This window comes from Cucurbita pepo, chromosome LG01 (assembly GCF_002806865.2).
Source record: "Cucurbita pepo subsp. pepo cultivar mu-cu-16 chromosome LG01, ASM280686v2, whole genome shotgun sequence".
Taxonomy (NCBI): domain Eukaryota; kingdom Viridiplantae; phylum Streptophyta; class Magnoliopsida; order Cucurbitales; family Cucurbitaceae; genus Cucurbita; species Cucurbita pepo.
In genome coordinates, this window is record NC_036638.1 from 19,233,859 (window position 1) to 19,255,783 (window position 21,925).

The window sequence follows — 21,925 nt, forward strand, 5'->3', positions numbered from 1 at the left end:
AGTGAGGAATACTAACTCCATTGGTGTGTGGCCTTTTGGGAAAGTCCAAAGCAAAGCCATGAGAGCTCATGCTCAAAGTGGACAATATCATACCATTGTGGAGAGTCGTGTTCGTCTAACACAATGAGTATTCTTAGATACTCAAGAACATCATCAACAAGTTTATGATTTTCCTAGTTGTTTCTATGAGTTTCTGGGCATGATTTGAGCTAATTGGTTAATAAAAATGACTGATTTGACAAGTTTAGAAGTTCATTGCATTGTTCAAAGCAGATTTGCTGCTTCAAATTAGGGTTTTTGACTAAAAGTTTATAAATTTTTTGTGTTCTTCATTTGAATATCAGATGCAAAACCCTAATTTTAATCTTAAAATTAAAATACAATCGTCAAATTTCGAAACCCTAATTTTCTTTTCTCGAATATAGTAGAAAAATACCATTTACAGGAAAAATAATTGATAGATACCGTTTTTTTTTTTTTTCGAAAAGTTAACGACAAAGTAGGGATTGTTTGATAATTTACTGAAAGTATAGGAACCAAAATGATATTTCTAACGAAACGTCTTTGTTTGGGTGAAAAGGGTATTGATCAAAATGGTTGTATTCTTGTAAAATTTGGAAATAAATGAGCTTTTAGTTCTTGTGGTGAGATCATGACCTTTTGTCTTGTCCATTGATATGCATATTGTGAATATGAACAAGTGGGTTATGAGTATTATGAGTTGATATCATCTTTACCTTCTAATGGTCTATGAACAATTGTAAGTTTAGTTACTTTTGGAGGAGACCTAACCCAAATGACAGTCTTAGCAGGACATGTGCGGATGGCAGCTGCGCTTCTGCTGGTGTTTCTAAGGGGTTATGTGAAGCGTTACCATCGCACTTTTCTTGACAGCAGATTTAGTGTTTGTGTGGCACTCACTCTCAGCACTGAGTGAGTCAAGCTAACTTAGGTTTGCGGTCGCCTATGACCGAGCAACATATGCTCAAGCCTCTGACCTCTAGTTCAGAAGAAGATTTTAGAAAATGAGTCAGAGAGATTTTGTAAGCAAGGTTGAGAGAGATTGTTATATGACTACAAGCAAAAAGCTAACGTAATGGCTTAAATAACATATAACTTTCTGGGCAGTGAGAATTTGACAACTAGTCATATCTCTTTATAGTACATTTTGAGGCGATTTACGTCTAGCAAGCCTAGATGTGATTTTGTCAAACAGTCATACAAAATCTAGATGAGAAGAGTTGACGACATGTCGCATCCCCCTATAGTACATTTTGGGGCATTCCATGTCTACCAAACATAGACATGATTCTACCAAAACGTCGTCAACTTAGAAAATACAAGAAAGAAATTATACAACATGAAAGCAGTAAAGGAAGGCAAGACAGGGATTTTGGCGTGTAAGTCATGGACAACACGTTATGTAAAGCAAGACGGGAGTTTTGACATGTAACAGACATGCATTCATGGACAACACACTACAATGGAGGCGTGCGGATAGCCTCATAACCCTCAAGCTTGACAATTCCAAGTCTAGTAAGGGGTTTGAGTGAGTTCATCATCTAACACTTCCCTCATTTGGAATGGCATCCATGTCAGCTAGTAAAGGTCAGTGCGGGCGATGTGGCAGGGACAACAACCAATGGGAGCGTGCCACGAAACGTTGAGTAGTCATTCTTGTTCATTGGAAGGATTTGGACACAGTGATGAGAGTAGCCAAAGGACTGGTTTTGGCTGCCCTGTTGGAGTATGACACCTAGTTACTAGAGGCTACTCCCTTTGTCTGCTTGGAGGATTCCTCCTTAGGGTTTGGACCCCACACACGTGGGTTCAAGACAAAGAAACTCTCCTTCACGAATCTCCTCTAATCCCTTCCCAACCAATGATCCTTAATCCCTCACGTGGGACTCCTGGCCCCACCTCCCTCTTCCCTGCCCTTATTTAAGGACCTCACCCTTCAAAACCAGATCACTTACAAGCATCAACTCATGGCAGATTCTTCTTCTGCTTCATACATACATATGGTACTTCCTTCTTTTCATTATACGACCTAAATCCGCTCTATTTGCATCGCTGATACTCGCTTCTTCGGTGCAGGTGCAACACTTGATCGAGAAGTGTTTGATCTTTCGCATGACCAAAGAAGAATGCATGGATGCCCTCTTCAAACATGCAAATATTTCACCTGTCATCACGTCAACAGGTAGTAGTCTTTCATTGTTTCAATCAAACCCTTGAATGGTATCACGTCAACAGGTAGTAGTCTTTCATTGTGCTAGCCTTCTCGCTCTTCCCCGAAGGGGTTAGAGACGAAGCGGTGTGCCAGTAAGGATGCTGGGCCCCAAAGGGGGTGGATTTGGTAGGGTCCCACATCGATTGGAGAAAGGAACGAGTGCCAACGAGGACGTTGGGCCTCGAAGGGAGTGGATTGTGATGTCTCACATTGGTTGGGGAGGAGAACAAAACACCTTTTATAAGGGTGTGGAAACCTTCCCCTAGTAGACGGGTTTTAAAGCCTTGAGGGGAAGTCCGAAAGGGAAAGCCTAAAAAGGACAATATCTGCTAGCAGGGGGCGTGGGTCATTACACAAACACTTTACTTTACGTATTATGCAGTGTGGACCGAGTTAGAGAAGGAAAACAAGGAATTCTTCGAGGCGTATGCAGAATCTCAAAGCAATAAGGATAGAATGTCGGAGGAAGAGACGAGCCAAATGATCCAAAGGATGATCTTGGATTCCTCCAAAGGGGACCCTAAAAACTAAGCCTAACAATCAAACAAAAACCACATAGAGAATATGTTTGAGGTCCCCATTCCATAATATCATACGGAAATGAGCACGGAGGATTTCATTTGGCCCCTTTGTTGGTGTAAATTGTTGTGTTTTTTTTTTTTTTTTCCCCTTAACCAATCATCTTTTGCCATGTCAGCATATGTTTACTTGAAGATATTACGTGGAACATAGCCATTGGATGATGGATGTTGCTTATCTCCACGTTCTATACATAGTTCTTTCTTGTCTTCTTATTCTTGTAGTCAAAGCAATAAAGAAAGCACATATTGATGTGGGGGACTACATGGAAGTTGGCCTTTTCTTGTTCTAAGTCATGACCTTTACCTATGCAAAAGGCGATGTTTATGGCTTTCTTTTCGTCACGGGTTCATAATCTATACACCCATTTACGTATCTCATTTGAATTCTCACTTATTGTTTCAAAAGTTGTAAAATTATCTCCGACCTTCCGTAAACGTGTCAAAATTATTCCTTAGAATTGAAAAATGCTTATAACGTTAGACGAAAAACAGATATATTTAAATGACGTTCTTTTAAACTTAACTTAGACATCATCGTTATCAAATTGTTCCAAGTACGCCACTCATTAGAATAAATATAGTTTTAAAATATCATTAAAAAAAAGGGTAATATTGTAATTTTCACCCTAAACCCTAATGGGAGGTTAATTTTAACTATGGTTAAATCCACAAGACTTTTCGTCTATTTATTTATTTTATTTTTAAAATCAATCTTCTAATAACTTGAAATTTAATCAATTACGCTAATTTATACGCTAATTTTTATAATAAATATGTATTACAACTAAATAACTTGCTATTTTATATAATAATGTTGATTTGATATATAATTTTTATACCGTTTAATTTTTAATATTCGATCTACAATATTATTTTTATTTATAAAAATGATGAAAATATATCTTAATCATTTGAGTGAGTGTATTATTTTTAAAAGCGCTATAATTAAAGTATTAATTAATCTAATTAATTTTATGAATAAATTAATTTAGATATTTCATTCATATTTTTTAATTGCATGTTGATAGAATTATTTAAAAATAATAATACAATAATAAATAAAAGAAATAAAAATTTCAAACTATGTTCAATGATAATTATTTATTCATAAAAAATATTGGGCTTTTAAAAAATATTATAGGAGACCACCTTAAATTATTATTATTATTATTATTTTTTGTTATTTTCCAAAGTAACCATAAATTCACATAAAATCTATTTGAAGAGACAAAAATAAAATATTCTTCAATATTATCCTAATAAATATTATATAAAAGAAAAATACTTTCCCGTATATCGATGTAGTGTATAAGTAGTTCATTGTATACGTCATTATTAAATTTTTTATTATTAAAAGGTTGAAAATTTTAAATTTTTATTTTCTCTATTTTAATTATTATAAATTTAATGATGATGTGTAGAAATATATGTTCACGATGATATAATTAAAAAAATAAAATATAAATAACGTAAGAAATGAATCAAACCCGAGTAGTTTGTGCTTAAATAAATATTATAATGAATAAGACAAGATAAGGAGTGTATTAGGTGCTGTCTTAATAATTAAAGGAATAAATTATTTATACAAATAAAATAAAGAAAGGCTGCCCTAATTTAGGTCAAAATTATCCAATTATTAATTATGGGGATGATTTATAGTGAGTGAGTGCGCGTGAGTGCGCGTGCAAATTGAGGAGTGAGTGCGCGTGCGAAAATTGAGGAGTGGAAATATCAAAACTAAAAATTTGATTTTTTTCACGTATTTTTATGAAATGAATTGTGGGCGACTATGGTGCAGTTGCAGACAAGGTTACTGCCTTATGTTGGCGCGTAATTTTCTGAATACGACAATGGGAAAAAGGGTAAGAAGATACCCAAATCATATGCATCAAATCTCCTAGACTTTCATTTTCTCAGCCATTTTCTCGCCGGACGCGCCTCTTTCGTTCCCTTTGCTATCAGTATCGTGTAGCGAAGGGAAAGATCGATTACCCATCTTCCAGATTTGTGCTCCCCGACATCTGTTTGTGTTTGACCTGGAATTGTTTGGATTCGATTGCGTTTTGCTTTGCCACTTGGTCGGTGTGTCCGGTTTTTTGTTCTTATTAGCTAAGTTTGGAAGTGGGTTCGAGTTGATCTAGTGGTGGCTCTTATGAGAGGGGGATTTCGGATGATCTGGAGGTTTCTTTAGCTGTTTTGAATTAGCGTTTTGCTGCAAAAGGTTCTGAAAAAAGGTTGAGTTTCTTCTTTAGATCTTTGTGTTTGATTTCTGGATTTGTTTTCTCTGTTTTTTTGATACTATTTATACCAAATTCAATGATTATGCTTCTGGGTTTGTGCTGTTTTTAGTGTTAATTAATCGAGTGGGCTGTGGTTCTTATGGCGTTTCAATGATTTTGATCTATTGTTGTCTCTTGGAATTTGTGGGTTAACGTAACACTATTTGGAGAGCTTATGCTTAAAGTAGACAATATCATACCATTGTGGAAAGTCGTGATTCCTAGTATGGTGCTAGAGTCATGCCTTTAACTTAGTCATGTCAATAGAATCCTTGAATGTCGAACAAAGAAGTTGTGAGTCTCGAAGGTGTAGTCAAAAGTGACTCAAGTGTCGAACAAACGGTTTACTTTGTTCGAGGACGGCAGAGAAGGAGTCGAGCCTTGATTAAGGGGAGGCTGTTCGAGGGGTCCATAAACCTCAGGAGAGGCTCTATAGTGTACTTTGTTCAATGGGAGAATTGTTGAGGATCGTTGGGAGAGAGTCCAAAACAAAACCATGAGAGCTTATGCTCAAAGTGGACAATATCATACCATTGTGGAGAGTCGTGATTCTTAACATGGTATGAGTGCTATGCCCTTAACTTAGTCATGTCAATAGTCCTCGAATGTCGAACAAAGAAGTTGTGAGTCTCGTAGGTGTAGTCAAAAGTGACTCAAGTGTCGAACAAAGGGTGTACTTTGTTCGAGGACTCCAGAAAAGGAGTCGAGCCTCGATTAGGGAGAGGTTGTTCGAGGGCTCCATAAGCCTTAGGATAGGCTCTATAGTGTACTTTGTTCGAAGGGAGGATTGTTGAGGATTATTGAGTGGGAGTCCAAAACAAAACTACGAGAGCTTATGCTCAAAGTGGACAATATCATACCATTGTGGAGGGTCGGGATTCCTAACATACGTATATTGATGCACCTATGAATTAGTAGTTTGTCGAGAAACAGAGTCCTTGATACCCTTTTTCTTTCTTATATTTTCCATGAAACACTTCTAAAGCTCATTAAACTGTCTTGTTACCTTATTCAGGAAGCAAGGAGGGAAGACAAAAGTAAGCTTTTGAATGTTCTGCTTTTGTAATTGACACGTTTATATACTTCACTTGAGGTCAGGGCTTATCTACCTTAAAGTTTGGTCGGTAAAGTTTCTCCAAGATGGAGCCTACACAGTGTTCAGCTAGTGTTCTTGAAGCATTGATGGGCTTTGATGAGCTGCAATCCGAGCACCGTGCTCCGGGGCGTTCTCGAGTTCTTTCCGAGCGTTATTTACAAAGGGTTGCTTCCATTGGAGGAACCCAAAAGAAGAAATCCCCCTCTAGATGTCAGCCATTTAGGATGACCATAGAAGAGCCACCAGAAGTCTTTTCGATACGCAACGTGTTATGGGATCGGGAGCACTTTTCGATACACAATTTCATGAACGAAAAGCACTTTTCGACAGATGAGATTATACCGATGTCAAAGGATTTTCATGACTTACCGGAGGTCGTAGATTCTATGGACATCTCACCAAGACATACTAGAACAAAAGATAATACGTTCAACCATGTCGAAAATGGACCGAACGTGTCAAAGCCACATAACAATGCGCATAGAAAAGATGAAGACAAGCGTTCCTGCTTCATTTCGGTCGAGTCGTACAAGGGCGGAGAATCCAGGGAGAAAGTAATAGAAGAACAAAGGAAGAATGGAAATTTGATGCTATCTAAACAAGGTAGGAACATGAACGAAATGTTTATACTCCCTCATTATGCAACTTTTCCCAGTGATTTGAATTGCAAGCCTGTCGAGTACGATTTCCCGAAGCGTGTTTGTTTGAATAAGGATCATTTGCATTCTGGCAGTCCGTTGTGCTTGAGCTGCAAGGATCGAAGATTCGATCGACTCGGTAAAAAATCCCACAGGTCGGGACTCAATTCTGCTTATACAGTGATTGCAAGATCTAGAATCAGGAGCAGGTACGAGGCGCTTCGAAATACATGGTTCTTAAAGCCTGAAGGTCTCGGTACTTGGCTTCAATACAAGCCGTTGAATACGAGATCCAATAAAAAGAATGCTTCGGAACCCTCTTCGAAATTAAGCTCTAAAAAGTTGAGGATTTTTCCTTGCCCTGATTCAGTGAGCGATCATGTCGACAACGATGGCTGTATCGTTGGTAATGATCTGAAGACCCGAGTCGAGAAAAATGGCCTTTGTGATCAGCATTCTGTAAACTCGCTATCATCAAACAGCAATCTGGCCATAGAGCAACCTTCATTGTCCAGCATCGTTCCGGAGACTGACGGTCATTCATCTACCAACTCGTGCCGTGCGACGTGTACCTCTATCCAACAGGTTCCATATTGCCTTCATTAGAACTTTGCACGAAGTAGAATGTACTGAATTTGGTCAATGTTACTTTTGGCTAGTTGGGGTCGGTTTTTTACTAAATTATGCGACGTACGGTTAGGCCGAACGATACTAGCCTTCATTCCAAGTGAATGGAGGACGGTTAACTTTGACCGAACTAGTTAACTTTCTCGTTTAAAAAGTTCACTTTCAATGAATTGCAGGATGGTCTTTCGTTCGATCGTTACGATAGCAAAGAGCTAGATTCTATTGTGAGGTTGGAGGAGTTTTATCAACCGAGCCCAGTTTCGGTCCTTGAACGACATTTTAAAGAAGAAACATTTTCGAGTTCCGAGTCCTCGGGCATTAACGGTAGAGGTGAGCTATCTTATGACTATATTATGATTTCAAGTTCTAAAAGCTTTCTCCTTCCTCATCTAACTTATTGTGGCTATAGAACTTGAACTTCTGATGTGGGACACCCCGGGAACTAACTCAGACGAACATGAATTGTTCGTATCGAGTGAGGAGGATGGTGGAGAAGGATCGATATGCAATTCTGATGAAATTTATGATATAATGAGCACGTTCAAGTTCAAAGATAGTCGGGATTTTTCATACCTAGTCGATGTCATAAGCGAGGCAGGCTTGCATCGTAGGAACCTAGAGAAGGGTTATGTTTTATGGCATGATCAGGAACGTCATGTCATTAGCCCCTCGGTGTTCGAGGCATTAGAGAAGAAGTTCGGGGAACAAGTTTCTTGGAGGAGATCAGAAAGAAAGCTTCTCTTTGACCGAATAAACTCCGGGTTAGCTGAACTCTTTCGGTCGTTTGTTGGTGTGCCCGAATGGGCAAAGCCTGTATCGAGAAGGTTTTGGCCATTGCTCGACCAGGAAATGGTCGAGGACGAAGTATGGACCCTTCTCGATAGCCAAGAAAAGGAAGGGAACAAAGATTTAGTCGATAAACAGTTCGGGAAGGAGATCGGGTGGATAGATCTCGGAGATGAGATTGGTTCTATTTGTAGGGAACTAGAGGGATTGCTGATCATTGAGCTTGTTGCAGAGGTTGGTAGCAGCATCATATGATTTTGAATGGTATGATATATAGTTTTCATAGACAAACATTATAGCATACAAAAACAGTGAATTGTTTCTTTTCTTTTCCTTTTTTTAAAGAAAAGGTGAGTCATATATTTGTGTATAGGAAACAGTTTTGATCTTGTTTCAAGTGTTTGATGAGGATGTATTCTTTGATTCATGAGTGGAACCAAGAGTTCATTGTTGTTAAGTGTGACAGATTGATATCATTTTTATACATCAAAGCCTTTTGTGATGCCAACTGTGGCGGATTGAGTTATATGTCTGTGTGTTTGTAACGACACAAGCCCACTGTTAGTAGATATTGTCCTCTTTGGGTCGACCTTTCGAGCTTTCCCTTAAGGTTTTTGAAACGTGTATGCTAGAGAGAGGTTTCTATACCCTTATAAAGAATGTTTCGTTCTCCTCCTTAACTGATGTGGAATCTCACAATCCACCCCCCTTCTGGGTCCCACGTCCTTGCTGGCATACCGCCTCGTGTCCACCCTGATCCTCCCCTACCGATGTGGAATCTCACAATCAACTCCCTCCTGGGCCTTGCGTCCTTGCTGGCACATTGCCTTGTGTCCACCTGAATCCTTCCCAACCGATATGAGATCTTACAATCCACCCCCCTTTGGAACCCAGCGTCCTCCTTGCTGGCACACCACCTCGTGTCCACCCCCCTTCAGGGCTCAGCCTCCTCGCTGATACATTGCCCTGTGTCGGGCTCTGATACCATTTGTAACGGCCCAAGCCTAGCACTAGTAGATATTGTCATCTTTGGTCTTTCCCTTTTGGGCTTCCTCTCAAGGTTTTTTGTCCAGCCCCCTTCAGCGGTCAGCCTCCTCGCTGATACATCGCTCGTTGTCGGGCTCTGATACCATTTGTAACGGCCCAAGCCCACCACTAGTAGATATTGTCATCTTTGGGCTTTCCCTTTCGAGCTTCCCCTCAAGGTTTATTGTCCACCCCCCTTCAGAGCTCAGCTTCCTCGCTGATACATTGCTCGGTGTCGGGCTCTGATACCATTTGTAACGGCCCAAGCCCACCACTAATAGATATTGTCATCTTTGGGCTTTCCCTTTCGAGCTTCCCCTCAAGGTTTATTGTCCACCCCCCTTCAGGGCTCAGCCTCCTCGCTGATACATTGCCCGATGTCTGACTCTGATACCATTTGTAACAGCCCAAGCCCACCACTAGTAGATATTGTCCTCTTTGGGCTTTCCCTTTCGGGCTTCCCCTCAAGGTTTTTAAAACGTGTCTGCTAGGGAGAGATTTTCACACCCTTATGCTTCGTTCTCCTCCCGAACCGAGGTGGGATCCCACAATAGAAACCTTCGTGTTCTTGTTGGGGTTTCGGAAGTTGAGCCAATCCTCTTCACCAATCTTTAATTTTCAGGCTGTTTCTGGTATGCTTTCTGATAAACTATTGATACCTAAACCAATACACCATTGAACATTGAGTTATTCACCAACTCCATGCCAGCCTCTTCCATTTCCTTCTAGCCTGATCTCTTATATATATAATAAGCTCGCACAGATTACCCTCAACCCCATCATCAAGGTTACCAAGAACACAAGTTCTATTAGCTCTTCCTTCAGCTTCCTCTCATGGAGTCTTACAGAGTTCTCTACTTCCCTATTAAGGATATAGCCTGCCTTCTTCTGCTATGCTTGATGTGTTTATCTGTTAACTCGGCCAGACTTCTTGATGAGCAGCCACAGGTTCCGGTGGGTACTCCGGTAGGATCCAACGTCGTCGGGACGCCTGTTGGCAATCTGGGGCAACCTAGTTTGGGTGGGACGCCGGTTGGTAATCCGGGGCTAGGAGCTACTACACCTTCAACAACTCTACCTAGTCCTGGTGGGATTGAAGGTGATCATGTCTTAACCTTCTTCATGCATGACATCCTTGGCGGCTCGAACCCGACAGCTCGGGCGGTTACAGGGGCGGTTAATAATCCCGCTCTCAATGGCCAGCTTCCCTTTGCCAAACCCAATGGAGCAGTTTTATCAGTTGGCAATGGTGTCCCCCAGAGTAATGGAAACAGTGGTCTGATTAACAACAACAACCTCCCCTTTCTGGTTGGCCTAGGCGGAGCTACATCGCCATTGTTGCAAAACAATGGCGGCGGTGGCGGCGGGAACAACTTCAATGGCGGGTTTAGCTTTCCATCTGTTAATGCTGGACAGCTCCCATCTGGAGTATCGATACAGCAGCTCATGTTCGGTACCATGACAGTGATCGACGATGAGCTCACGGAAGGACACGAGCTCAACTCTGGCTTGATTGGAAAAGCACAAGGATTCTACGTTGTGAGCTCAGAGGATGGAAACAGTCAAACAATGGCATTCACAACCATGTTTCAGAGCGGCCATTACGTCGATAGCCTAAGCTTCTTCGGAGTTCATCGGACCGCCGTGTCGGAGTCGCACTTGGCCATCATGGGAGGCACCGGAAAATACGTAAATGCAAAGGGATATGCCAATGTGAAGACTCTGCCAGGCGCCAACCAGCAGCAAACTGATGGAGTAGAGACTTTGCTGCAATTCACTGTTTACATCAGTTACTAAAAGCACTGTCGTTTTATCATTGATCCTTGAATTGAAAATATGTTTTAGTTCATCTGTTTGTTTATGAATTTCTTGTCTGAAATGAAATGAAAGCTTATGAATCGAACATTTTATTTTTTATTGTAATATTAAAATTTAAATTTTTAGAAATTATATTTAATATTATATTCTATTTTTATTTATAAAATTAGTGAGAAATTATATTAAAAAGTAAAAATTATAAATTGANTGGGACTTCCTTTTGTGGGTCTTTTTTATGCCCTTAAATTCTTTCAAAAAAAAATTTTTTTTTTTTTTTTTTTTTTTGTGGCGCAAAATAAATGGAAATTGTCGCGAGATACAACGAAGCCCAAGACTAATTGGGCCGGATTAATTGAGTGGGCTAAAACGGCCCTTATTTTGAGGCCCAAAAGGGCAAATTAGGCAATTTGAAAGATTATAATATCACAACCTTTATCTTGTTCCCAAAAGCCCTAGTCTTCTTAGTAGCAGCTCTTTTCACCGGGTTCCATCTTCTCTTCCTAGGGTTTCGCCGCGGGCGGCGCAGAGTCGAAGAGGACGCTAGAAGAAATGGGTTAGTTCTAAAGAAATCTTATCATTATTGAAATTAGACGTTCTTGATTCAGATTCTGGCTCACTTGTTTCTTGAGGAAAACGATGGAGTTTATGTTGTTGAATTTGATGTTTTTTGGTTTGTAGCGAGGATTAAGGTTCACGAGTTGAGGCAGAAATCGAAGGCTGATCTGTTGACACAGCTTAAAGATCTTAAGGCGGAGCTTTCTCTCCTTCGAGTTGCTAAAGTTACTGGCGGAGCCCCAAACAAGCTATCCAAAATGTGATTTCCTTTTCCTCGAGTCTGTTTTTAGGTTTTTTCCGCAATGCATATCGTTGTGTTGTTGAATTTGTTGTTCTTTGTGGTTGATTTTGCAGCAAGGTGGTAAGATTATCGATCGCTCAAGTTTTGACAGTAATTTCACAGAAGCAGAAAGCAGCATTGAGGGAAGCTTACAAGAAGAAGAAGCTTTTGCCTCTCGATCTGCGTCCAAAGAAGACCAGAGCCATTCGTAGAAGGCTCACCAAGCACCAGGTAACTCTTCGGCTTTATCCTGTTTCCTTCCTTAACTCTTTTTGCCTCCAAGTATGGACTATGTTCATGTGCAATCTCCATTGCAAAAAATAGTGCCAAACTAGTTGTTGGCGATTTGATTTTTCAAGAGAGATTTGGATGAGGAATAGTAAATCATTATTGAATTTGGCTTTGGATGCAAATGCTGGCGAACATACAACCTTGATTCCTGTTCTAATCACTTTCAGTGCTGTTAGCTGGTTGGTAATCCATTTCTTTCGACCTTTTTGTTGAGTGAATCCAATTTTTTATGCAGGCATCTCTGGTAACTGAGCGACAGAAGAAAAAGGAGATGTACTATCCATTGAGGACTTATGCTATTAAGGTGTAGTAGTATTGTCTTGTGTTCTTGTGGACAAGTTTTGTCTCGTGTTCTTGATAATCTTATGTCTGATACACACTTTAATCTTTCCCCCCAAAACCGAAATGTTTGATTTCCATAGACAGTTCTATATTTTTACAGATAGCGTAAGTTCAATTTCTGCTATTCCTTTCTTGAAAAATCTTTAGCTTTCTTTTATCGGCTTGTTTGATTGCTTCAGTTTCCTTGTCTGAAAGGAAGATTTTTTATATTGAAAAAATTAAAATATTGTCGTAGAACTGTTCTAACAATTCTTAAATATTAAAACAAATTATGAAAATAATTTTTTAAGTAAATCGATCTTGTAAATTAGAAACCAATAACTCCTAAAATAGCTTCTTTTTTTTTTCAATACAATGGTATGATATTGTCCACTTTGTGAGCATAAGCTCTTATGGCTTTGCATTGGGCTTCCCCAAAAGGCCTCATACCAATGGAGTTATATTCCTCACTTATAAACCCATGATCATTTTCTAAATTAGCCGATGCGGGACTTCCATCATCCAACACCTCCCCTCGAACAAAGTGCGCCTCCCCTTAATCGAGGCTCCTTTGGAGTCTTAGTCATTTTTTACTGCCTTCGAAGGGGCTTGGCTCTTTTTCTTTTGGAGTTTTTTGTTCGATATTTGAGGATTTGAGGATTTACCAATCTATTGGCACGACTAAGTTTAGGGCATGGCTCTAATGCCATGTTAGATGAACACGACTTTCACAATGGTAGGATATTGTCCACTTTGAGCATAAGTTCTCATGTTTTGCTTTGGCTTCCCCAAAAGGCTTCATACCAGTGGAGTTAGCTTATAAACCTATGATCATTCCCTAAATTAGCTGTGGGGCTTCCATCATCCAACAACCCTTGATACACAAATAGAGGTCTATCATTCCCTAAATTAGCTGTGAGGCTTCCATCATCCAACAACCATTGATACACAAATAGAGGTCTATCATCCAACAACAGATACACAATGTGGGGCTTCCATCATCCAACAACAATTGATACACAAATAGAGGTCTATCATCCAACAACAGATACACAAATAGCATCATCCAACAACTGATACACAAATAGCATCATCCAACAACCACTGATACACAAATAGAGAAAAACCATGATCCAACAACCACTGATACACAAATAGCATCATCCATCTGATACACAAATAGCATCATCCATCTTCTTTACCCTTCTATAAAGGGAAAGCTCAATTTCAAAATTTGTTTATTTGGTAAATAACTTAGAAAAAGAATAAATTTTGACTAAAATATTTTTCATTTCTTTAAGGTTAAAGGGATATCGAAGAAACTTTAATACTTTTCATACTAAAATTTAAATATTTTTTTTAACATTTTTCAAAATGTTTGAAATTTAAATTAACATTTTCCAAATTAAAATTTATATTCAAAATATTTTTCTATTTAGCCTAATTATTATATGGTTTTAAGGAATGCCCCTTAATTTAATGTCCACAGTTTATTTGACAAAATATATTAAGCTATAAAGTTAATCTTTATAATTTCAAAAAATATATAATTTAATATTTATATTTTCAAATGTTAGAATTAGTTTTATAATTTAATAAAACTCCTCTATAATTTTTTTATCAAACTATAAAAACAATTTATAAGTATTTATGGCGTCATTAAAATTATATTTTATTATATTATATTATATTAATTATTTGGACAAAATTTTGAATTTGAGATATTAATATTCTCTTGGTCAACCAGGAACCGAATCTAATATTATTTAAGCGCAGTTCATTCAATTGGGCTGCTATACAGAAAATAATAAATACTCATTTTCTTTAATTAAAGAAAACGATAATTCCACTAACCGGCAACCGGTAAAGTTTTTTGCGGCAACCACTGCAATGAATAGTACGACGAGGAACAGTGGAGTTGAAAGAAATGGACCTTTATTTTATTTTATTAAAAAAAACTGAAAAGTATATATATATATATATATATATATATATATATATATATTCTCTTTTTTTTTGTTCTCTTCGGCATAATTTCCAAGTGCTTTCCTCTGATCTCCTTTTTTCTTGTCGATTGTATTTATCTGATTATCTTTCCGCTACTTTATCAGAAGCCATCTCTCTCACTGACTTCGCAGCCGGAATCTCCGCTATTGAAGTTTTGGAGTAGGATAATTGTTTGAGTTCTTGTTGACTCTCGGTTGAAGATGGGCAGTTCTTCAGCACAAGGTGAAGTTAATCTGCTATTGTGGATTTTTTGTTTGATTTTTGTGATTTGGTATTTGCTGTTTGGATTGAAATCTGTGCTGTGTATGATCTTTTGGAGGCGTGGAGTGATTTTGTTTGTTTTTTGGATTTTCAGTGGTAGTGGATGGTGTTGGAGATTTAGAGAAGGGGATATTGAGTCTATCATCGAATCGAAACCCTCTGGGTGAACTCTCGCCGACGCCGTCTCCGTCGTCGACTGCGACGGCTCCGGCTCTGGTTCTATCTAATTCGGGGAAGCGGATAGACCAAGCGGGGAAGAAGAAGTACGTGAAGCAAGTGACCGGACGGCACAACGATACTGAGCTTCATCTGGCGGCGCAGCGGGGAGATCTGGCCGCCGTGAAGCAGATTCTCGATGATATTGATTCACAGATGGTGAAAACTCTTAGTGGCGCCGATTTCGATGCGGAGGTTGCTGAGGTTCGGTCGTTAGTGGTGAACGAGGTCAACGAATTGGGGGAAACGGCTCTGTTCACTGCCGCGGAAAGAGGACACATAGAGGTCGTTAAGGAGCTACTGAAGTACTCCAATAAAGAGACTCTCACAACGAAGAACAGGTCTGCTTTCGATCCGTTGCATATTGCTGCAAGTCAAGGACACCATGGTAAGAATCTCGATCTCATCTTCTGTTTGGTAACAAAGATCCTACGATTAGATCTCATATTCTCCACTTGGAAAACTGGGAATGATACTAAGCTAATTTGAATTGCAGCAATTGTCAAGGAGCTTCTTGATCATGAACCTTCTCTAAGCAAAACAATTGGACCGTCGGGTGCAACTCCACTCATTACAGCGGCAGCAAGAGGCCACACAGCCGTAGTCGAGGAATTGCTTAACAAAGATCGTAGCCTGCTAGAGATTTGTAGATCTAATGGTAAAAATGCATTACATTTTGCTGTGCGTCCTGGGCATACTGAAATTGTAAGATTGTTGCTCAGCAAAGATCAACAGCTAGCAAGAAGAAATGACAAGAAGGGCCAAACGGCACTGCACATGGCTGTCAAAGGGCAAAGTCGTGATGTGGTGAAGTTGCTTCTTGATGCAGATCCTGCCATTGTTATGCTTCCTGATAAGTTTGGAAACACGGCGCTGCACGTCGCTACGAGGAAAAAGCGTGTGGAGGTAATTAACTTGATTGCTTTTGTGGATGTTGCCTTGTTTATCTTCGATAACTTAGACAATGAGATCCCACATCGGTTGAGGAGGAGAACGAAATACCCTTTACAAGGGTGTGGAAACCTCTTCCTAGCAGACACGTTTTAAAAACTTGAGGGGAAGCCCGAAAAAGACAAATATCGGCTAGCGGTGGGTTTGGGCTGCAACATAGACATTTTTTAAAACTCTCTCGTACCGATCTTTTACGGGAAAATCTAGAGAACTAGCATTGAAATGAAAAGTCTTGAAATGGGATGTTCGGAAATTAGATTGTTGAAAATTAGACTGTGTTTAGAGTGTGCAGTACTAATACGTTGGGAATACGTGGTAAGGGAGGATATAATGGTTCGGTATGTTGGAATACTGGCATTGAAATGAAAAGTTTATCATTTTAGGTCCAATTGATGGAACGCTCGCCCTGACTGTGACACACCGAGTTATATGCTATTTAAGCCATTGGGTTGCCTTTCTCACTTATAGCTTATATGCTATCTAAGCCATTGTGTTCCGTCTCTTGCTTATAGCCTATAACGTTGTTTTCAACTTTTCTTTTAATCTTGCTTTCAAACTCTCTCTCGAAAATCTCTCTGCCCCATTTTCTAAAAATTTCTTCTTAGGGCCAGAGGCTTGAGCCTACGCCGTCGGGCCGTAGGCAACACGATTTTGAGTTGGCTGACTCACTCGATGCTGAGAGTGAGTACCACACAATTGCTTATAAACGTGTGGAGGGGTGCAATTGTGATAATCAACCTTTGGTTTTGAGTATTAAGCTTAGGTTATAAGCACTATTTTCACTTGCAGATAGTACAGGAGTTGTTGCTACTCCCAGATACCAATGTGAATGCATTATCCAGAGACCACAAAACTGCTTTTGACATAGCGGAGGAGCTTCCTCTTTCAGAAGAGTCATCAGAAATTAAGGACTGTCTTTCTCGCTACGGTGCTGTCAGAGCCAATGAACTGAACCAACCAAGAGACGAATTGCGGAATACAGTGACTCAAATTAAGAAAGATGTTCATACCCAACTTGAACAAACCAGAAAAACAAACAAAAATGTACACAACATCTCCAAAGAGCTAAGAAAGCTGCACAGGGAAGGAATCAACAATGCAACCAATTCAGTCACCGTGGTGGCTGTCCTCTTTGCCACAGTTGCTTTTGCAGCCATCTTTACGGTACCCGGTGGCGACACGGAGCAAGGAACTGCTGTTGTCGTGGGCTCTGGTTCTTTTAAAATCTTCTTCATCTTCAACGCAATTGCGTTGTTTACGTCGTTAGCAGTCGTGGTGGTGCAGATTACATTAGTCAGAGGTGAGACGAAAGCAGAACGACGAGTCGTGGAGATTATTAATAAACTTATGTGGCTGGCTTCTGTTTGTACTTCGGTCGCATTCATGGCGTCGTCTTATATCGTGGTTGGGCGTAAATATGAATGGGCTGCAGTTGTGATCACTGTGGTTGGAGGTGTGATTATGGCAGGTGTTCTTGGTACCATGACTTACTATGTTGTGAAGTCCAAGAGAAATCGGTCGATCAGGAAGAAGGAGAAGAGCGCTAGACGGAGTGGCTCGAACTCATGGCATCACTCTGACTTCTCAAATTCAGAAGTTGATCGAATTTACGCTCTGTAGAAACTGAAATTTAACAAGACATTGAAGTTGTCCGAGTTTTTGGTGAAGCTCAAATGTTTGTATGTACGTATGCCTAAGCTCAATTCGCTCTTTCAATAAGATTGATATCTTACCGACACCAGTTTTACATGAAAGATGCATGTTAATCCATAGCTATAAGCGTGTGGATGAAATCGAGAAAGTCGATTGGTGTCGACATGAAGGATGCATGTTATAAACCATTGTCGTAGGGGAGTGGATAAAATCGAGAAAGTTGGTCGGTATCTTATCAATACCAATTTTACATGAAAGATGCATGTTAATCCATAAATGTGGGGCGTGGGCGAAATCAAGGAAGTCAATTGGTGTTGACATGATGGATGCATGTTAATTCATGTTGTAGGGGAGTGGCTGAAATCGAGAAAGTCGGTTGGTATCTTATGGTCATCAATTTTACATGAAGGATGCATGTTATTACATAGTTATAGTGGGAGTGGATGGAATGGAAAAGGTCAATAGGTATCTTATCCATACCAATTTTACAAGGTGCATCTGAGTCGTTACAAATGGTATCATAGCCAGACACCGGACGATGTGCCAGCCTTCTCGCTGTTCCCCGAAGGGAGTAGACACGAGGCGGTGTACTAGTAAAGACGCTGGCCCCAAAGGGGGTGGATTTTGGGGTGGTTCCACACCGATTGGAGGAAGGAAAGAGTGCCAGCAAGGACGCTGGGTCCCGAAGGGAGGTAGATTGTAACGTCCCACATTGGTTCGGGAGGATAACAAATCACCATTTATGAGTATGGAAACGCGTTTTAAAGCCTTGAGGGAAAGCCCAAAAGGGAAAGCTCAAAGAGGACAATATCTACTTGCGGTGGATCTGGGTCGTGCACGTTAATCCATAGTTGTAGAGGTGTGGAGGAAATCAAGAAAGATAATTGATTAGATTAGAGATATTACTAGCGAGTTTGGAGTAACTCCCGAATGAAATTAATTATGTTATGACGATGACATACACAAAGAAAAAAAGCATAGTAGAACGAACAATTATATTTTTAATTATTTTTTTAGTCCCAAAGATTTAAAATAAATCACACTAGAATTATCCCTTAAAAAATTTACCACAAGGATTATAAATTAATAACAGTTTCAATGTTTCAGAGCCGTAAAATGATACGATAAATTAAAAATTAAGNAAAAAAAAAAAAAAAAAAAAAAAAAAAAAAAAAAAAAAAAACGAACCCATTTGAACATTCCTTCGAACCCAAACAATCCTGATTTCCGCCGCCATTGATTTTTCCTTTTTTCTTGTTCATCTTCTCTTGTTCTTGCTTCCAATCAGAAGCGAAAAGTAGAACAGAATCCTGAACAAAAATCCCCAAGCCACAGTCACCAGCAAGCAATTCCACTTGCTCAAATCCGTCACTCCTTGCTGTTGCAGAATGTCAGATCCCGTCGTCAAGCAAGTGGATCTCGTGATCTTCATCCCCAGAGTGTTGCTCATATTCTCCAGAAGCTTCAATTTCAGGGCGGTCGGCACGATTCCTAGCGGCGTGTTGTCGAAAATCTGCACGCCTCTCACGAAGCACTTCGTCGGATTGCCGAATTCGTTCTGTAAAACGGCTTCGTAAGGATACTTCACAAGCGAAATGTAATGGAACCAGATCCAGTAACCTGGAATTCGATCGCGAGTGATGAAGAATCCACTGAAGAGAAGGAAATAGGCTAAAATCGCTACGACAATGGTGTAGCCAAGCATTACATGAGGCACTACTCCCGAAAGGAAAGTGACGAATGAACTTCCCGCCCAGAACGCAGCGAAAATTATCAGAAAGTAGAACAAGAAACCTGTGATTCCGCCGTCCAGTCCGACGGCCCAAAATGTCGTCGCTGCGAAAGCTAAGGACAGGAAGATCAGCGCTGGTAAGGCTACCAGAGAGTGAGATAGAACGTAGGAGGATCTCCTGTATGCGTTGTAGGCTGTTTCTCTCATGAAAATGTACCGTTCTTGAAGAAACACTGGAAGAGCATCGGCGCAGGTGTAGAAGGTTGTGGACATGGCGAAAGCGAAAAAACCTAACCGCTCTTGAACGCCTTTTGGTGAGTTATCTAGTTGCCAAAACATGGTGGCGAGGATGAAACCGGTGACTAAGACGGCGCCGAGTCGGATTCCGAAGAGCTCTGGCATTCGGCGGGAGTTTAGCATCGATCGCTTTGAGAGAACAGCCATTTCGATCCAAAATGGATTTGCGAAGGTTGGAACCATAGAGCTAGGGCTCGCGTCGTTGTTTGTTGCGCCAGAGACTAATTTTCCTCTTGAAATGCTTGCGCTGATGGCTTCCTTTAACGACGTGCTCTGCTGATCTGACTCTGATTTTGGAATGTTCTTCATACTCTGCCATGATTTGTTGAATTCAACCAAGCTCTTGGTTCCTCCTGGCGAGCCTTCGAGTTCTCGAATCCGATCGAGCGCGAACTCAGTCCTGTTCTCGTTTTCCGGTATTGGATGACCGAACTCTGCGAAATACATCGGTAGATTGACAGGGGAGCCACTGTAAACGGTTTGTCCACGAGAGAGAAACAACAGTCGATCTAGCAATCCGAGAATCCGATAACTCGGCTGGTGAACGGACATGACGACGATGCTACCACTCTGAGCAATCCTCTGCAAAACTTTCACCACCATGAACGCACTAGTCGAATCCAGTCCCGATGTCGGCTCGTCGAGGAAGAGAATGATCGGATCGTGGATTATGTCGATTCCAATCGAGACTCGTCTCCGCTCTCCGCCGGAGACGCCGCGGTGTCCTTCATCGCCAATCACAGTCTTCGCTGCATTCCGTAGCCCTAACTGATCAATCAACGCTTGAACTCGCAATTTCTTCTTCGATTTCGAAAGCGTTCGAGGCAATCGAAACTCAGCCGAGAACATTAGAGTTTCCTCCACCGTAAGCATCGGGAAGAGAAGATCATCTTGCATAACGTAAGCAGAGATTACCTTCAACAATCTCGATTCCAACACCTCGCCGTTTAATCTCACTGTTCCTTTCAAGCTTCCTTTAGCAATTCTATTAGCTAATGCATCAATCAACGTCGATTTCCCCGAGCCACTCGCTCCAAGAACGGCCAAAATCTCGCCCTCTCGAGCCTCACCGGAGATGTTGTTCAACAGAGTCTTCGTCTTCGTGAATAGGCTGTCGCCAACGACTGTCTCATCGGCCGCAGAACCGCCGAGTCTATTCCCCCGTTGCCGGAAAACCGACGAGAAACTAAGCTTACGACGAACTTTGACGCTGTATGTGAGATTGTTGAAGGAGAGCATTAATGGCAGAGACCTCGGCTCCAAATTCACGCCGTCGATGTCCACCACCTGATCATGAACCTGACCATAATCCATTCCTTCAAATTTTGAGTCTAATCTTTGAGCTAATTACAGATTAATTTACTGGTTTTTTCATCAACTTTTCCTTAAATTTGGTTTATGAAACTCCTAATAAAGGATTAGTTTAAGCGTAGGCTGCTATCTTACATTCAAACGATTTCTTATTGATTATCCATTCATAAAACATACATAAGAAAACTTCAGCTTTTGAATTTAGTAGTTATTTAACACATACCGGCGTCTCGTTTCCATCTCCGTTCGCTTCCCGCCGCATGTCACCAACCCGTTTGAAAAGCTGACCAAGAGTAGGAGATATACCAACAAATGAGCGTGGGCGATCATGAAGCTCCACATCATTAAAAAACGCAACCGTATCTCTAGTAGGTGACATATTCTCGACCATAAATAAGCTTTTAATCACAAAACACTCTCGAATTCAATCCCAAAAAAAGCACTTTTGTAAGAAAATGGGTTCTTAAGGATTTGCAAAAACACAATAAAGCTGATATAATGAGAAGAGAAAGGGGGTTGGAGAGTGTGGTTACATAGTTAGGTTAGAGTTGGAACAGTTTCACAAGGAAGAAAGATATGGAAGAAAAAAAGGTGGCCTAAAAATTAATATATAATATGGATATTTTTACAAGAGAAAGGCACTGACAAATGGGGATTTGCCACGTGTAATGAGCATTATTTGGGGTTTCTTAATGTTCACACTTTATGCTTGTAAATTTAGGTTGGGTGTTGATCTACTTGGTGAAGTAATATAAAGGATTATTGTTTATTCAGCACTGCACGGGCCGCCCTGAGGAAGAAAATTTCAGACCGCATATGAAGGAGATTGCTTGGAAGTTAGGGCGTGGCAGGTAAGTTTAGCAAACTTGTTGAATTAAATATTTCTTAAAACTTTTAATTTATCTAAAAAAAATTATTTTATTATTATTTTTTTTTTAATGAAACACAAGTACTAATATGAGCTAG

The 21,925-nt window shown here is 40.2% G+C and overlaps 6 protein-coding genes across 6 annotated transcripts; 5 read left to right on the forward strand and 1 right to left on the reverse strand.

The window, feature by feature from the left end:
• Positions 1-1,916: 1,916 nt before the first annotated feature.
• LOC111789981 lies at positions 1,917-3,187 on the forward strand. The gene is made up of 3 exons (XM_023670730.1): positions 1,917-2,024; positions 2,098-2,203; positions 2,616-3,187. The coding sequence occupies exons 1-3, from the start codon at positions 1,989-1,991 to the stop codon at positions 2,762-2,764; spliced, it is 291 nt and encodes a 96-aa protein (XP_023526498.1). The 5' UTR covers positions 1,917-1,988; the 3' UTR covers positions 2,765-3,187.
• Positions 3,188-4,630: 1,443 nt separating this feature from the next.
• Positions 4,631-8,748, forward strand: LOC111810944. Its single transcript, XM_023697807.1, has 4 exons — positions 4,631-5,048; positions 6,109-7,412; positions 7,631-7,784; positions 7,864-8,748. Exons 2-4 carry the CDS (start codon positions 6,234-6,236, stop codon positions 8,493-8,495), a joined length of 1,965 nt encoding a protein of 654 aa, XP_023553575.1. The 5' UTR covers positions 4,631-5,048; positions 6,109-6,233; the 3' UTR covers positions 8,496-8,748.
• A 988-nt stretch (positions 8,749-9,736) lies between these two features.
• Positions 9,737-11,113, forward strand: LOC111807084 (dirigent protein 10). The gene has a single exon (XM_023692664.1). The coding sequence runs from the start codon at positions 10,101-10,103 to the stop codon at positions 11,061-11,063; it is 963 nt and encodes a 320-aa protein (XP_023548432.1). The 5' UTR covers positions 9,737-10,100; the 3' UTR covers positions 11,064-11,113.
• Positions 11,114-11,523: 410 nt separating this feature from the next.
• Positions 11,524-12,682, forward strand: LOC111788912 (60S ribosomal protein L35-like). Its single transcript, XM_023669492.1, has 4 exons — positions 11,524-11,637; positions 11,763-11,898; positions 11,994-12,150; positions 12,446-12,682. Exons 1-4 carry the CDS (start codon positions 11,634-11,636, stop codon positions 12,518-12,520), a joined length of 372 nt encoding a protein of 123 aa, XP_023525260.1. The 5' UTR covers positions 11,524-11,633; the 3' UTR covers positions 12,521-12,682.
• A 1,864-nt stretch (positions 12,683-14,546) lies between these two features.
• Positions 14,547-17,720, forward strand: LOC111796759 (ankyrin repeat-containing protein ITN1-like). Its single transcript, XM_023679517.1, has 4 exons — positions 14,547-14,760; positions 14,894-15,403; positions 15,512-15,921; positions 16,756-17,720. The coding sequence occupies exons 1-4, from the start codon at positions 14,739-14,741 to the stop codon at positions 17,584-17,586; spliced, it is 1,773 nt and encodes a 590-aa protein (XP_023535285.1). The 5' UTR covers positions 14,547-14,738; the 3' UTR covers positions 17,587-17,720.
• Positions 17,721-18,786: 1,066 nt separating this feature from the next.
• Positions 18,787-21,427, reverse strand: LOC111796768 (ABC transporter G family member 6-like). Its single transcript, XM_023679526.1, has 2 exons — positions 21,183-21,427; positions 18,787-20,947 (listed from the first exon to the last, which is right to left on the reverse strand). The coding sequence occupies exons 1-2, from the start codon at positions 21,348-21,350 to the stop codon at positions 18,878-18,880; spliced, it is 2,238 nt and encodes a 745-aa protein (XP_023535294.1). The 5' UTR covers positions 21,351-21,427; the 3' UTR covers positions 18,787-18,877.
• Positions 21,428-21,925: the final 498 nt, after the last annotated feature.